Source organism: Mirounga leonina, unplaced genomic scaffold, assembly GCF_011800145.1.
Source record: "Mirounga leonina isolate KUSES-001 unplaced genomic scaffold, KU_Mleo_1.0 Mir_507, whole genome shotgun sequence".
Classification (NCBI taxonomy): Eukaryota; Metazoa; Chordata; class Mammalia; order Carnivora; family Phocidae; genus Mirounga; species Mirounga leonina.
The window spans coordinates 5,102,691-5,117,909 of NW_023270789.1; the positions used below are offsets into that span (position 1 = coordinate 5,102,691).

At 42.9% G+C, this 15,219-nt stretch overlaps 1 protein-coding gene across 2 annotated transcripts in view; it reads left to right on the forward strand.

Annotated features, from left to right (window-relative positions):
- The window catches only part of DENND2C (DENN domain containing 2C), an 83,557-nt gene that overhangs the window by 59,666 nt on the left and 8,672 nt on the right, over positions 1-15,219 (forward strand). For both annotated transcript variants that reach the window (XM_034990237.1, XM_034990238.1), the window contains exons 8-16: positions 1,536-1,723; positions 4,684-4,793; positions 6,575-6,644; positions 7,571-7,648; positions 8,212-8,352; positions 9,370-9,518; positions 10,458-10,635; positions 13,810-13,851; positions 14,773-14,878. In XM_034990237.1, the coding sequence (XP_034846128.1) occupies positions 1,536-1,723; positions 4,684-4,793; positions 6,575-6,644; positions 7,571-7,648; positions 8,212-8,352; positions 9,370-9,518; positions 10,458-10,635; positions 13,810-13,851; positions 14,773-14,878 (1,062 nt within the window). The remainder of the gene's footprint in view (positions 1-1,535; positions 1,724-4,683; positions 4,794-6,574; positions 6,645-7,570; positions 7,649-8,211; positions 8,353-9,369; positions 9,519-10,457; positions 10,636-13,809; positions 13,852-14,772; positions 14,879-15,219) is intronic.

Below are 15,219 nucleotides of genomic sequence, written 5' to 3' on the forward strand. Positions count from 1 at the left end.
CTGTAGCCTTCATCTAATGGATTTTCACAGCAAATTATAAGTTCCTGTTTAACTGACCGACATATTGAGGCATGGGAAAAGTCAGAGACATGAATTATCCAAGCTGAGTACCAGGCAGTTCCAAGTCTGATACTCTCATCTTATGATTAATAGTCATGTGCTCTCTCCATTGGCCTGAATTGCTTCAGGAGTTTGATTCAGTAGCCTGACTGAAGGTGAAACTTAAGTCATCATCAGGTTCAGCTTGGATGTGTAAAGATGACGAATTTAAAGTTATTACTACTGAGAAACAGGACCTAAAATTTTCTTGACTTGAACTGAGACCTTCGGAGTCAGTAAAGTTTTGCCTAGAGCACTACATGTACTGGATAATTCCAGGGAGCCGTTCTGAGATGAATTTTTAAGTGTTCTTAATATTTGATCTGTAGTGTAACTTCTGTGGGGGCAGACTGCATCCTATCTCAAAAGAAAAGCAAACCATTAGAGGATGTGTCTTTTAATCACGGCTCAGAATGACCATAATCAAATCTCTGGGACACTTAGACTATTTCTTCTGCAACTACTGCATTTCCCCTAAAGGAGACTACCCCAAATTGTTCACAATTTAGAGATATATGAGAATAAAGGCTAGGGGACTCCTGGGTGGCTCAGTCGGTTAAGCAACTGCCTTCGGCTCAGGTCATGATCCCAGGGTCCTGGGATCGAGCCCCGCATCGGGCTCCCTGCTCCGAGGGAAGCCTGCTTCTCCCTCTCCCACTCCCCCTGCTTGTGTTCCCTCTCTCGCTGTGTCTCTCTCTGTCAAATAAAGAAATAAAATCTTAAAAAAAAAAAAAAAGGGAATAAAGGCTAAATGCTATCCAGTTTTGAGTGGAATTGCTCATATTGTTTAAGTATTTAGTATGCTTCCGTAATTTCATTCTTTTGTGAAATAGTCTGTTAATAGATGTCTTCTGTTGCTTCATTTTTTCCCTCTTCATTTAGCACCATATCTTGATATAAGCGTATGTCCATTATTGGCAATATATGCCAAGGAGAGAAGGGAAAAAAGGACAGTTTCTTTAATGTGAGGAGAGTTTTTGTTTTAATTATATCAGACTCATCCCTTATGTACTTGGACTCTATTGGACTCAGTTCTTTTATCAAATCTCCCTCCCCCACAAACACACACACACACACACACACACACGTGCGTGTGATTTCATGGTCCCAACAATGGCGTCTGCTGTCAGGCCAGTGCTTTCACTTGACATTTTCCACGTAACCCGGTGTTACGTCATGAAAGATGGGACAGCATAGGAATATGTGTTGGGACACACATAGAGTATGGGTTGGGACATGGACTGTCAGTGCCACCACAGGGCCCCTGGGCGCTTGTGAGAATCTGCCCTTGTCCCCCGAGGATGTCAGAGCCCTCCCAGGCCTGTCCGTGTGGCCGGCACCGGTTAGGCAGCATGCAGTCAGCAGTGACTGACAGAGGTCGCCCGAGGGCAGACGGGGCCACCACGGAGAAACAGCGCTCCCTGGTTTCATTGCAGATCGCCACAAGCGATTAGCGCAACTGCAACAGTCTTCCAAGAGGAATCCTCACTACCAGACCTTGGAGAGGGATCTCATTGAATTACAGGAGCAGCAGCTCTTTGAACTTTTTGTGGTGGTGTCTCTACAGAAGAAACCATCAGAAATAAGCTACATTCCCCAAGTCATACAGCAGTTCCCTAGCAAGGTAGGTGTGAGGAGACCAAGAGGCATTCGGGAATATTCTTGCGTCTCTGTGGGTATTTGATTTCCTCTCTTCTTTTTATTGTGATCTGAAGCAGCTTTTACCACTACTGTACCTCTTGTGGGATCTGGTAGGTGAGTCTAATGACATCTCCTGTCAGGCCTGAGCTACAAACAAGGGCAAAAAAAAGAAAAGCTCATTATCCAAGCTGGTTTTTTATTATTTGCTCTGCTGTTTACTAAGCGCCCTTTAGCAAGTTGCAAAGCCTCAGTTTTCTCATTCTTAATGAGGAGCACGATAAATATGGCAGAATAGGGTAGCCGTTTAGAGCATGGACTCTAGGCCAACAATGCACCTGCCACTGATTAGCTCTGTGACCCTGAGCCATTCCTAAGTGCTCTGTGCCGTGGTTTCTTCATTTGTAAAATGAAGATAATCATCATAGTGTCTGTGCCACGGAGTTGTAGTGAGGATTAAATGAGCCGTATAAGGCACTTAGAATAGTGTCTAGCATATAGTCAGCACTATCGAATGTTATCTGTTATTAGTGAGGGTTTAATGAGATAACGTATGTAAAGTGCTTAATGCAGGTCCTGGCACATAGTAAGCACTTGATAAATGGTATCCATTAGTAACAATATTCTTTGGGGTTTTTTTTCCTACCTTATGCCTCAGGGAGCATAATATTAAATAGCAAATAGAAATCCCACTAGAGGGCGCCTGGGTGGCTCAGTTGGTTAAGCGACTGCCTTCGGCTCAGGTCATGATCCTGGAGTCCCTGGATCGAGTCTCGCATCAGGTTCCCTGCTCAGCGGGGAGTCTGCTTCTCCCTCTGACCCTCCCCCCTCTCATGTGCTCTCTCTCATTCTCTCTCTCTCAAATAAATAAATAAAATCTTAAAAAAAAAAAAAAAAAGAAATCCCACTAGAAGTTGAGAGACCCTAGAAGAAAAGAAAAATTTTTGTATTTTATTTTGTATTTAATTTTTCCTGCTTTTTGAACAAGGGCTCCACAGTTTGTCTTGCACTCTGCTCTGCGGATGACGTAGCTGGCCTTGGTAAGGAGTGGCCCTTTTGCATTGGGACATTCACTCACGCTCCATCTTACTGCTTGGACCACTTCTGTCATTTACGTTATCTGCTCAGCTGCTTTAGGACTTGGGGTTTAGACCCTGAGATACATGTGTCACCAAAAAGAGCTAGTGAAGCACAGCTATATTGGAATGGAATCTAAGAGAGATTTCCTGTGTGGCCTTTCATTTAAAAAAAAGGGCTCAACAACATTCCTACTGTAAATAAGTCAGTGTTTAACTTCTTATAAAATTCTTCAATGTAGCCTGAGAGCACAGTGTCACAACACTGAGCCGTACAAGTCATAATAATGTAATCCAGATAGTCTTGAGGAATCAGATTCCCCGTAAAGAGGAGCTCAGTTTTTCCCTATTTTCAATTAGTCTTACATTTGCAGAGAGAAAGCTTGAGGTTGAACCTGTTTTCAACAAAGCCTGAATTAATAGACTCAGAACTAGCTAAGGACCCAGTTGACTCTGGCAGGGATTCAGGGATGTTTCTAAGCCAAGTTACTCAGCATCTTTGTGCATTAGGCTCCTATAAGTTAAGGCGGGAAAGAGCTGATCAAGTCTCTCTTCATTGTGTTGTGGAGAATCTTAGGTGAAGATGATTGTCTGGCATTTAACAATATAAAAATAGGGGCACCTGGGTGGCTCAGTCGTTAAGCGTCTGCCTTCGGCTCAGGTCATGATCTCAGGGTCCTGGGATCGAGCCCTGCATTGGGCTCCCTGCTCGGCAGGACGCCTGCTTCTCCCTCTCCCACTTCCCCTGCTTGTGTTCCCTCTCTCGCTATGTCTCTCTCTGTCAAATAAATAAATAAAATCTTAAATATATATATATATATAAATAACAGAATATGAGACAACTAAAATTTTGTTAGAATGCTTTTCCAGGGGTGCCTGGGTGGCTCCATTGGTTACGCGTCTGCCTTCGGCTCAGGTCATGATCCTGGGGTCTTGGGATCGAGCCCCACATCGGGCTCCCTGCTCCTCATGGAGTCTGCTTCTCCCTCTGCCTCCCCCTCCCCCTGCTTGTGGCTCTCTCTCTCTCTCTCTCTCTCTCTGTCAAATAAATAAATACATTTTTTAAAGAAATGAATGCTTTTCCATTTCTGAAGAGCTTAATATTCAAGTGACTCAGAATGGCTGCATGTTCTTTTTAGAAATTAAATTAAAGGATACATTATATTAGTTACATGAAAGTAATATGGTTATTAGACTTATTATCTGCTTGTTTTAGTACTAATTTTTAAAGGTCTCTTGGTATAACTAATTTTAGATTGTTCTTTGACGTACAATATCGGACTTGCGCAGAAGGGTCTTCCATGCTAAAATTTTATAGGAAGTTGCAAACCAGTAATTAGTTAGAAAAGATTATATGCTAAGGGAAATGATTCTATATGGGGTAGATTTTAAAAATAGTATCTTTTCTAAATAACATTCACCTGCCTTTTCAGAACATCTTTGATTAATATTGATCAGAGGGTATCTGGAGCTATCTGGGTTTTTGCTATCAGCATATTATAGAATTGATTTTTATTTGATGTCCTGTGATTCATAGAAATATCGTGTTTGCCCTAGTATGTGAATCCTGAATTAAGATTCTATCTCTAGACTAGAAACTATTTTCAGTCACCTCTTGCATCAGATTATAAGATCCCCACAAGTAACCATTTCTATGTAAAAATCAGATTCTTTATTCTTAGTAACTCTGTTCTCTGTGCATCTTCAGTGATTATTGGTCTTGGCCTTCCTGTCGAGTTAAACAACAAAAAACCATGGTGAGATGACTACCTAGGCTTCTCAGAGACCTCTTTTCCCGAGACTAGGCTGTTTGTATTTCTGGTCTCCACTTACATAGAATATTTGTCACCTAAAACATTATCTTTTTCAGGGTGATCATGGCTTTAAGCAGTCCAAAGACACTGAAGAGAGGCTCAAAGTTATCCCCAAATTTTGTTTTCCCGACTCAAAGGACTGGGTGCCAACCTCAGAACTCAAGAGGTAAATAGGCTCCTTTGTCTGATTTCTATTTGTTGGAACTGCAGAAGTAGAATCAGAATGTTTGTGAAAAGGGTATAGCCAGCAGTTAAAGTTACGTGGACACTGTGGCAGGTCAAGGATGCTGTGGGAGGAAAGGAAGAAACGGAATTAGAACATTTCCTGTGTGAGTACAAAAAAGAAAAACACGGAATAGTTTCAGTGTCAAAGGGAAAACAAGTTTGAGAATCTGTAGTTTACCAGTTCTGTGGGCGGGGGAAACGTTCCATTTCACATACAATCAGAAATGCCACCAAGCGGACAGAACAAGGAAAGAAGACTTTAGCTTTGGGACTCTCCTTAGAGGGAGGTAGAACAGGTAGAGCAGTGTCTGCACCTTGTTTGTCCTTCAAGTGGACGGAAGCCCAGGTGGTACGTTCCCCTGCGGATCTTGTACAAAGGGAGGCTCCAGATTGGGAGGTGTGAGTGTACTGAGAAGGGAAGATCAAAAATTTCTTCCTGGGGGGGCGCCTGGGTGGCTCAGTTGGTTGAGCGACTGCCTTCGGCTCAGGTCATGATCCTGGAGTCCCGGGATCGAGTCCCGCATCGGGCTCCCTGCTCGGCAGGGAGTCTGCTTCTCCCTCTGACCCTCCTCCCTCTCGTGCTCTCTCTCATTTTCTCTCTCTCACAAAAAAAAAAAAAAAAATTTCTTCCTGGGATCTCCAGGGAACCGTGTTCAGTCAATAAACAGTCCTCATCTCTGAATCCTGCTTGTCAGTAGATACCCGCTTTGTTCAGAACTGTGATTAAAAATATTGACTGGGCTATTTAGACTGAACAGCGTGACTCTGGGAAGCTCGTCACATGCAGGTGCCCTGCTGGCACACGGCCTCCCCTGTGGCCTGAGCGGCTGCTCTGCCTTCCACGTCACGTCGCCTCCCATCTGAGCTGCAGTGCCCCCTAACCGGTTGGGCCTGATGGCCTCTGTCCTCTCTGAGCCGTCAGTCCTGACACTCTCCTGCTGTCGCATGCGCTGCTCACGGCACAGGCGCCTCGTTTCACACCAGCCTGGCTGCTCCACAGCTGGCTTTCCTCCCCAGCCAGTTATATAGGGTTTTCTGGAACATTCGGAAAATACAGAGGAGTAAATAGAAAGCAGAAATTATAAGTCACTGGCATTTTGGTACTCAGAGATAGTAACTCAGTATTTTGGCGTACTTTCCATCTTTATTTTTGCCCATATGGAGACATATATATTCACTTTTCAGATTTAGATTCCTTTGATTATTAATGAATTTCTTCCTCCGGTCTTCTTTTTGAAAATTACCTATGCAGAGCTTTTGCCTGTGTTTCCAGCAAGGAGTGGGTAATTTTCCTATTAGCTTTTTTACGTCAAGGATGTAATCCTTGGCCTCTCCCTGTGCCGTAGGACCCCTCAGAACTAAATGGAAGAACTTGGAAGGGAAAAGGAGCTTATCCAAGCTTACCTAAATGTTAGACTAAGTTGGATATTCACTAAAAGGAAGGTAGGCTTGACTAACAGCTAGACTGGGTGACTAAGAATGTAAAAGCACGTGGCGGCATCAGCATGTCTCCTGTACGTACACTCTCACCCGCGTGCCAGGCAAGACGTTCTCAGGCCTGGACATTCTCCCTCGGGAGGAAGGTGACTCGCAATCAATGTAGTATTAATGCCCCCTCTCACATTGCAAAATGACTGTCGGACAGTAATTTTCAGTTGTCTGTTCCATGAAGAATGTCATAAGCGGCTGTTTAGATCTCAAACCATTGACTCTTTTTTTCAGTGAAACATTCTCCTTTGTCTTAACTGGTGAAGATGGGAGCCGGTGGTTTGGTTACTGTAAGAAGCTCTTGGTAAGTACCGGACTTGTGCTACAGGTCAGGTTGGTCAAGTCAGACTAGGAACTTCAGAAAGCCTATTTCTGGATGAGTTTAAGGGCTGCTTAATGATCTGTGTATTAAAGAAGTTATGTTGGGCGCCTGGGTGGCTCAGACGGTTAAGCGTCTGCCTTCGGCTCAGGTCATGATCCCAGGGTCCTGGGATCGAGGCCCGCATTGGGCTCCCTGCTCCTTGGGAGCCTGCTTCTCCCTCTGCTTCTCTCTCTCTCTCTGTCTCTCATAAATAAATAAATAAAATCTTTAAAAAAAAAAAAAAAGAAGCTATGTTGGGGCACCTGGGTGGCTCAGTTGTTAAGCGTCTACCTTTGGCTCAGGTCATGATTCTAGGGTCCTGGGATCCAGCCCCTCGTTGGGCTCCCTGCTCAGCGGGGAGCCTGCTCCTCCCTCTCCCTCTGACCAGCCACCCCTACTCATGCTCCTGCTCTCTCTTTCTCTATCTCAAATAAATAAATAAAATCTTTTTTAAAAAGCTATGTTAGCTTTTAAATAGTAACAGCAAGCTTGGAGTTAGCCACAGTGTTCAGAATAAGAGGGGTACGGACTTACTTTATTTATTTGTCTGTTTGCCTCTTTTTTATTTGTTTGTAATAGGTGAAGAAACCAATGACAGAGTGGCTAAATATCAGTCTGGGTCTGTTTGAGGGATGGACTACCGTGTGCCAATCGCGGGAGCTCTGAGTTACTTTCTTCTTGCTTAAATGCCTCCACTAAAGCTGGAATAAATTGTGTATCATATTTTAATGTTTTCCCATCTTTTGGTGTTCAGTGAGGATGAGAACCTTGGTTTCTAGTCTGTACTGAAGGCCACTAAGAGAGTATTAATAGTTCCAATGAACAGACTTGTGCTGCGTCATGGTTGGCTTTGATGTCTTTTCTTTTAGCCGGAAGGCAGAGGGAAGCGACTCCCTGAGGTCTACTGCATGGTCAGTCGCCTCGGCTGCTTCAACCTCTTTTCCAAGGTGAGTGCAGCATGAGCCCTGGGGAAGGTGCTGTGCTTTCTGGGCTCTGAGTAAGTTTTCGTCTCTGATGATGTCACTAGGCAATGTTTAGTGACGTAGACTCTAACATACTACTTTAGGATGGGCTCTCAGCAGGAGATTAGAGCCGTAGGTTTGAGGGTTTACATTCACGTCTCTAATCCAGACGCTGTTGTCATGCCATCCTCGTTTTGGTTTGCCAAACCTCCCAGCTTCAAGGAGAACATGGCCGGAAGCTCGTCTTGTCTCCTGCCTTTCCCAGACCCCACACAACAAGATATAATTGTCAGTGTCACCTTCTCTGCCCTTACCTGAGTCAGATGAAAGGGGCTCCTCTTCTAAAAATGAGTTGATTTATTTGAGTAACTTTTTTGGGGGATGTCAAGATACCCCCAAGAGATATGATGCCTTTAATGAACGTTTATTCGTTGCGGAAGCTTATCTGTCCTAAAATCTTTTGGTGTGATTTTCAAGTTTGCGCATCATGTTTGGCAGTTCCTTATGTTTTTGAGTCCCTAAAAAAATAACATCCGTTGCATGTGCAGATTCTGGACGAAGTAGAGAAGAGAAGAGAGATGTCTCCAGCCCTGGTTTACCCATTCATGCGAAGTGTCATGGAAGCTCCTTTCCCAGCTCCTGGACGCACCATCACAGTTAAGAGCTACCTCCCTGGGGCTGGCGATGGGGTAAGTTAGCTCATTTTGAAAAGGTCTGATAGACACCAAAAAGCATGCCTTACACTAATAGGCAAAGTTTCCAGAAGCCTCACGGCATAATTTTCCCTTTTCCGTAAACTGTGCAGAATATGTTTTGGTACCACAAAACACTGGAGAAATGTCCAGTTGATCTGTGAGATAGTTGAGCCTAGACCCAGGAGCCAGAGGTTTTTGGTCTCTCATTGATTGAGCCCCTCCCTAATAATTTCAGTGTGATAAATGAAGATTATACATGCTATTGTCAGGTGGGATAAAATATTTTTTTTTGAAGATTTTATTTATTTATTTGAGAGAGCACAAACAGGGAGCAACAGACAGAGGGAGAGGGAGAAGCAGACTCCCCGCTGAGCAGGAAGCCTGACATGGGGCTCGATCCCCGGACCCTGAGATCATGATCTGAGCCAAAGGCAGACACCTAACCAAGTGAGCCACCCAGGCGCCCTGGGATAAAAAATTTTATCAGAAATTTACAGCGTGGAAACAAGGTATTAGGGGACACCTGGCTGACTCGGTCAGTAGAGCATGCCACTCTTGATCTTGAGGTGATGAGTTCAAGCCCCACGGTGGGTGTAGAGATTACTTAAGAAAATAAAATCTTGGGGCACCTGGGTGGCTCCGTCGTTAAGCGTCTGCCTTCGGCTCAGGTCATGATCTCAGGGCCCTGGGATCGAGCCCCGCCTCGGGCTCCCTGCTCGGTGGGAAGCCTGCTTCTCCCTCTCCCGCTCCCCCCTGCTTGTGTTCCTGCTCTTGCTGTCAAATAAATAAATAAATAAAATCTTTAAAAAAAAAAAAAGAAAATAAAATCTTTAAAAAAAATCATATAATAAGATATTAGGTCTTGGGATTAGTGGAGGCAGCTTCACAAGCTCTGTAGCAAAACCTCTATCCTGAATTTAACCTGTAAAAGAATGACGGGATCCATTGATGATGTCGTTAGGGATGTTTTCCAGTCTGAACTCCCCTGATTCAAAGTCTTTAATTTTTCAGTCCATTGAGCTCTGCCGACCACTGGATTCCCGACTGGAACATGTTGACTTTGAATGTCTCTTTAAGTGCCTGAGTGTGTGCCATCTCATCCGGGTCTGTGCCTCCCTCCTGTTGGAACGGAGGGTAATCTTTGTTGCCAAAAGCCTAAGGTGAGAAATGTGTAGAATATGTCACTTCCTACTGGTATTTTACTTGTTCTCACTATTTTAAAATTTGGGCATATTCAAAAACTGTAGATCTCAGTTACCTAAGACCATAGTGACATGGACAGTTCCAAATGGTAAATAATCCAAAAGCTGTTTGCATTAGGCTAGAGCAGTGACTTTGAGATTGCAATTGGTTTATCTTTCTAAATGTGTTTTACTTAAACTGTTGTTCAAAATTCATGTTGGGGCGCCTGGGTGGCTCAGTTGGTTAAGCAACTGCCTTCGGCTCAGGTCATGATCCTGGAGTCCCGGGATCAAGTCCCGCATCAGGCTCCCTGCTCGGCAGGGAGCCTGCTTCTGCCTCTGACCCTCCCCCCTCTCATGTGCTCTCTCTCTCTCATTCTCTCTGTCTCAAATAAATAAATAAAATTAAAAAAAAACAAAAAACAAAATTCATGTTGCTGAAAACAATTCAGATTGCTGGAATGAATAAGTCATGGGAATAAAAGGTACAGCATAGGGAATATAGTCAATGATAGTGTAATAGCGTTGTGTGGTGACAGAAGGTAGCTACCCTTGTGAGCATAGCATAATGTACAGAGACTTTGAATCATGATGTTCACACCTGAAAATAATATAACGTGCATCAACTATACTCAGAGTTTTTTTTAAAAATTGGTACTGCTTTTCTGAGTACACACTAATTTTTAGCAACCATAAATTATGGGAAAAAGCTGGTTAAGACTAAAATTTTTCAGTAAATTAAGTTAAAAATTTAAACAAACTGTTAAAAATTAATGAGTGATCACAGCATCGTTGATCTGTGATCACTGATCACTAAGCAGCGCCAGTTTGTAATTCTGTAACATAATATCTGGACCATTCCGCATGTGTCGCATGTGTCGCTCAGTATGTGACACCATTGGCTTTCTTCTCTACTAGCACCCTGTCCAAATGTGGCCATGCTGTGGTCGCCACATTGTATCCATTCACCTGGCAGCATACCTACATTCCAGTCCTCCCGGCGTCTATGATTGACATCGTGTGCTCACCCACCCCATTCCTTATTGGAATCCTGTCTTGCTCCTTACCACAGCTCCAGGACCTACCCATTGAAGAGGTAAGATGGGAGAAATAGTACCTATGGAAAAGGCAGGGCACTGACAAAGGAAAACAAATCACCTTAAAGAATGATGGAGCTGGGGGCGCCTGGGTGGCTTAGTCAGTTAAGCGTCTGCCTTTAGCTCAGGTCATGATCTCAGGGTCCTGGGATCGAGTCCTGTATGGGGCTCCCCGCTCAGCGAGGAGTCTAATTCTCCCTCTCCCTCTCCTTCTATGATCTCTCTCAAAGAAATAAAATCTTTCAAAAAAAGGAAGAATGATGGAGCTGTCATTAATATTAATACATAATTATTATCAATATATTATGCTATCATGTTTTTGTATTGATTTATTAAAGTGAGAAAAATTCTGTAGTAAACGTGAATCCAAAGTTGTATCTTAGTTACAGTAGTGTGCCATGGGCTCATTGTTGTGTTACTCCGAAGGGTAGGTCTTTTTGTCCATTTTAAGTCAAACACAAGAACTCCTCTGGGTTAACTTAAAAAATTGTTTCAGGGCGCCTGGGTGGCTCAGATGGTTAAGCGTCTGCCTTCGGCTCAGGTCATGATCTCAGGGTCCTGGGATCGAGTCCCGCATCGGGCTCCCTGCTCCTTAGGAGCCTGCTTCTCCCTCTGTCTTTCTCTCTCGCTCTGTCTCTCATGAATTAAAAAAAAAAAAAATTGTTTCAGGGGTGCCTAGGTGGCTCAGTTGGTTAAGCGTCTGACTCTTGGTATTCTCGTTGTGATTTAATTTGCATTCCTGATTACTCTTGGGGGTGAGCATCTTTCTATGTTTATTGGCCATTTGAATATCATCTCTTTTTTTTTTTTTTTTAAAGATTTTATTTATTGTTTTGACAGAGAGAGACACAGCGAGAGAGGGAACAGAAGCAGGGGGAGTGGGGGAGGGAGAAGCAGGCCTCCCGCAGAGCAGGGAGCCCGATGCGGGACTCGATCCCAGGCCCCCGGGATCATGACCTGAGCTGAAAGCAGTCGCTTAACCAACTGAGCCACCCAGGCGCCCGGTAGCTTTATTATTATGCCTTTAATTTTTTATTCTGAATCCCGGGACCTGATTTTTTTTTTTTTTTTGTATATGATAGGAGGTAGGGGTCAGTTTATTTTTTTTAATATGGATAGCCAACTATCCTAGTACCATTTATTGAAAAGATTGTTCTTTCCCATTACTCTGCTGTGTTAATCCCCACCTTCTTTCTATTGAGCTATAATTGACATATAACATTGTATTAAGGTTAAGGTGTACAACATAATGATTTTATACAAATGACTACCACAAGAAGCTATACCTCACATAATTACAATTTTTTGTTCTTGTGATGAGAACTTTTAAGATCTGTTCTCTTAGCAACTTGCAGATATACAACACAGTATTGTTAACTGGAGTCACCATACTGCACAGTACACCCCCAGGGCTTATTTATCTTACAAGTGGAAGTTTGTGCCTTTTCACCACCTTCGGTCATTTCGCCCACCGCCCACCCCCCCACCTCTGGCAATCACCAGTCTGTTCTTTGTATCAGTTTTTTTAGATTCCACATATCAGTGAGATCATACATTATTTCTTTTTCTCTGCCTGACTTATTTCACTTAGCATAATGCCCTCCAGGTCTATCCATGTTGTCATAAATGGCAGGATTTTTTTCGTTTTTATGGCTGAATAATATTCATATATATATATATATACATTACATATATATATGTATATATATATGAATCTCATATCTTCTTTATCTGTTCATCCACCAAAGGACACTGGGGTTGTGTCCATATCTTAGCTTTTGTAAATAATGCTGCAGGGAACATGGGGGTGGGGATATCTTTTCAAGATAGTAATTTCTTTCTTCTTCTTCTTCTTTTTTTTTTTTGGATATATGCCCAGAAGAGGGATTGCTGGATCACATCCACATGGTAGTTCTATTTTTAATTTTTTGAGGAACCTCCATACTGTTTTCCGTGGCAGCTGCACCAGTTTGCGTTCCCACCAACAGTGCACGTGCACGAGGGTTCCTTTTTTTCCACATCCTCACCAACACTTGTTATTTCTTGTCTTTTTGATAATAGCCATTCTGACAGATTGAGGTGATATCTCACTGTGGTTTTGATTTGCATTTCACTGATGATCAGTGATGTTGAGCATCTTTTCATGTGCCTCTTGCCCGATTTGCATTTATTTGGAAAAACGTCTATTCAGTTCCTCTGCTCATTTTTTTTTTTTTAAGTAAATTCTACTCCCAACATGGGGCTCAAACTCAAGATCCTGAGATCAAGAGTCACATGCTGCACTGACTGAGCTAGCCAGGAGCCCCTGCTGTGCTCATTTTTAATAGGATTATTTGGCATTTTGTTTGTTTTTCTTTGCTTTTGAGTTCTATGAGTTCTTTATATGTTTTAAATATTAACCCCTTCTCAGATATATAATTTGCAAATATTTTCTCCCATTTTGTAGGTTTTCTTATCATTTTATTGATGGTTTTGATAGGGATTACATTGAATCTGTAAATTACTTTAGGTAGTATGAAAATTTTAACAATTTTCTTCTCATCTGTGAGCACAGAATATCTTTCCACTTACTTGTGTTCTTCAGTTTCTTTCATCAGTGCTTACTGTTTTCAATGTACAGATCTTTTGCTTCCCTGGTTAAATTTATTCCTAGGTATTTTATTCTCTTCGATGCAGTTGAAAATGGGATTGTTTTCTTAATTTCTTTTTCACATAGTTCATTCTTAGAGTACAGAAACACAGCTGAGGGGCGCCTGGGTGGCTCAGTTGTTAAGCGTCTGCCTTCAGCTCAGGTCGTGATCCCGATCCCAGAGCCCTGGGATCGAACCCTGGGATCGAGCCCTGCATCGGGCTCCCTGCTCCGCGGGAAGCCTGCTTCTCCCTCTCCCACTCCCCCGCTTGTGTTCCCTCTCTCGCTGTGTCTCTCTCTGTCAAATAAATAAATAAAACTTTAAAAAAAAAAAAAGAAAGAAAGAAAGAAACACAGCTGATTTTTGTGTTACCAGGTGCCTGTTACCCAGGCGCCCGTTACCCAGGCGCCCCTGAACTTAATTTTGTTTAACACTATTTCCATTGCTTGAGAGAATCAACATATTCTTCCTGATCTAGTAGTGCCTAATGTATGTCTCTGTGAATGTCTCTGGTTTAACCAACCTGGCTCCTTGATCCCATAGGTGCTGATAGTTGATCTCTGTGCAGACAAGTTCTTACAGGAGGTAAGTGACAAATGAGCTGATTGCATGATGTTTGGGGATAATTGGACAGAAAATATGTGAAAGTACTTAGAGAAGATGACTCAGGCAAGACTTTTAGTTCCTACACATACTTGACACCATGCCCAATCATACAGGATTGACCTGAAAATTGGGTTAGGTTTATAGCTGTCTCTCCCAAAGAAGGAAGGAGGAAAGAGATTAAATGTCATTATCAAAAGAGGTAACCCTTCTTTGACATCCAGATGGGTTGGTGTATAAGGCTCTAATTTAATTGAATTTAACAAGCATTCAGCACTGATTATTTCTAGATACTCTGTTAAAATCTAAAAGTGAGTAAGACACAGTTTGAGCCCTCAGACCTTATAATCTAATGATGGGAAGGGAGAGCAGACATATCTATAAAGCTTTAGAAACAGTGTCATAGAAATTTCTACAGGGTACAGTAGGGGCAAGAAAAAGTGGTCATTTACTGTGGGTATTGAAAGTGGAAGGGAGAGTTAGCAAAGCCTTCTTGGAGCAAGCGCCCTGTATGGAACCTGTATATAAGTTTGTGAGCACTGAACACATGGTGAAAAGAATGTTTCCCAAGACTTCGTCTCCTTTCAAAACCAATTAGCTCATAACGTTTGAAACACTGCTTATTTGTGGATGACCCTTGTAATGCAGTGTAAGGCTTGCAGGTGAGAGATACTTGGTGGAAAGGTGCCAGAAAATGTCATAAGACATATTATTTATTTTCTTAATGTAGTTAGGATATGTGTACCATCACCATACTGAATTCTGCTCAATGTAGGGAAGGAAGGTTCAGACTGAGTCTTTAGCCAAAATCTATACAAAGTCGCCTGTGGAATTTTGGGGACTTAGTGTACATTGGAGACTTTCTCACAGCTCATGAAAAAAATCTCAATTTCTTCTCTTAAGGTATCTGATGAGGACGAAATTCTACCTCCTAAACTCCAAGCTGCCCTGATGCAGATTTTGGAAGAACGAAATGAAATCTTGGCTCAGGAGCAGAATTTTTCACAAGGTATGAGACAGATGGTCTGAGGACTCAAAGTCAAGGCAGTAAATACTGACTGGATGCCCAGCACCCTGCTAAAGGATGTACAGGAGTATGCCATTGCCTAGGACGTGGAAAGCTTAGAATCGGCTTCCTTGCCGCCCCTCAGATGTGCTAGACCCCATCTATTTCAGGACTTTGACACTCGCTGTGTTCCAGTTCTGGAATGCCGTTCCCCGGGATGTCCACATGGCTCCTGCTCTTCTTTCCTGCAGGTCCATGCTCACATGTCACTCTCTCAGTGAGGCCTTTCCTGACTGTCCTTTTAAAATTGTACCCGTTCCCTTAGTGCTCCAGCTCTGCTTCCC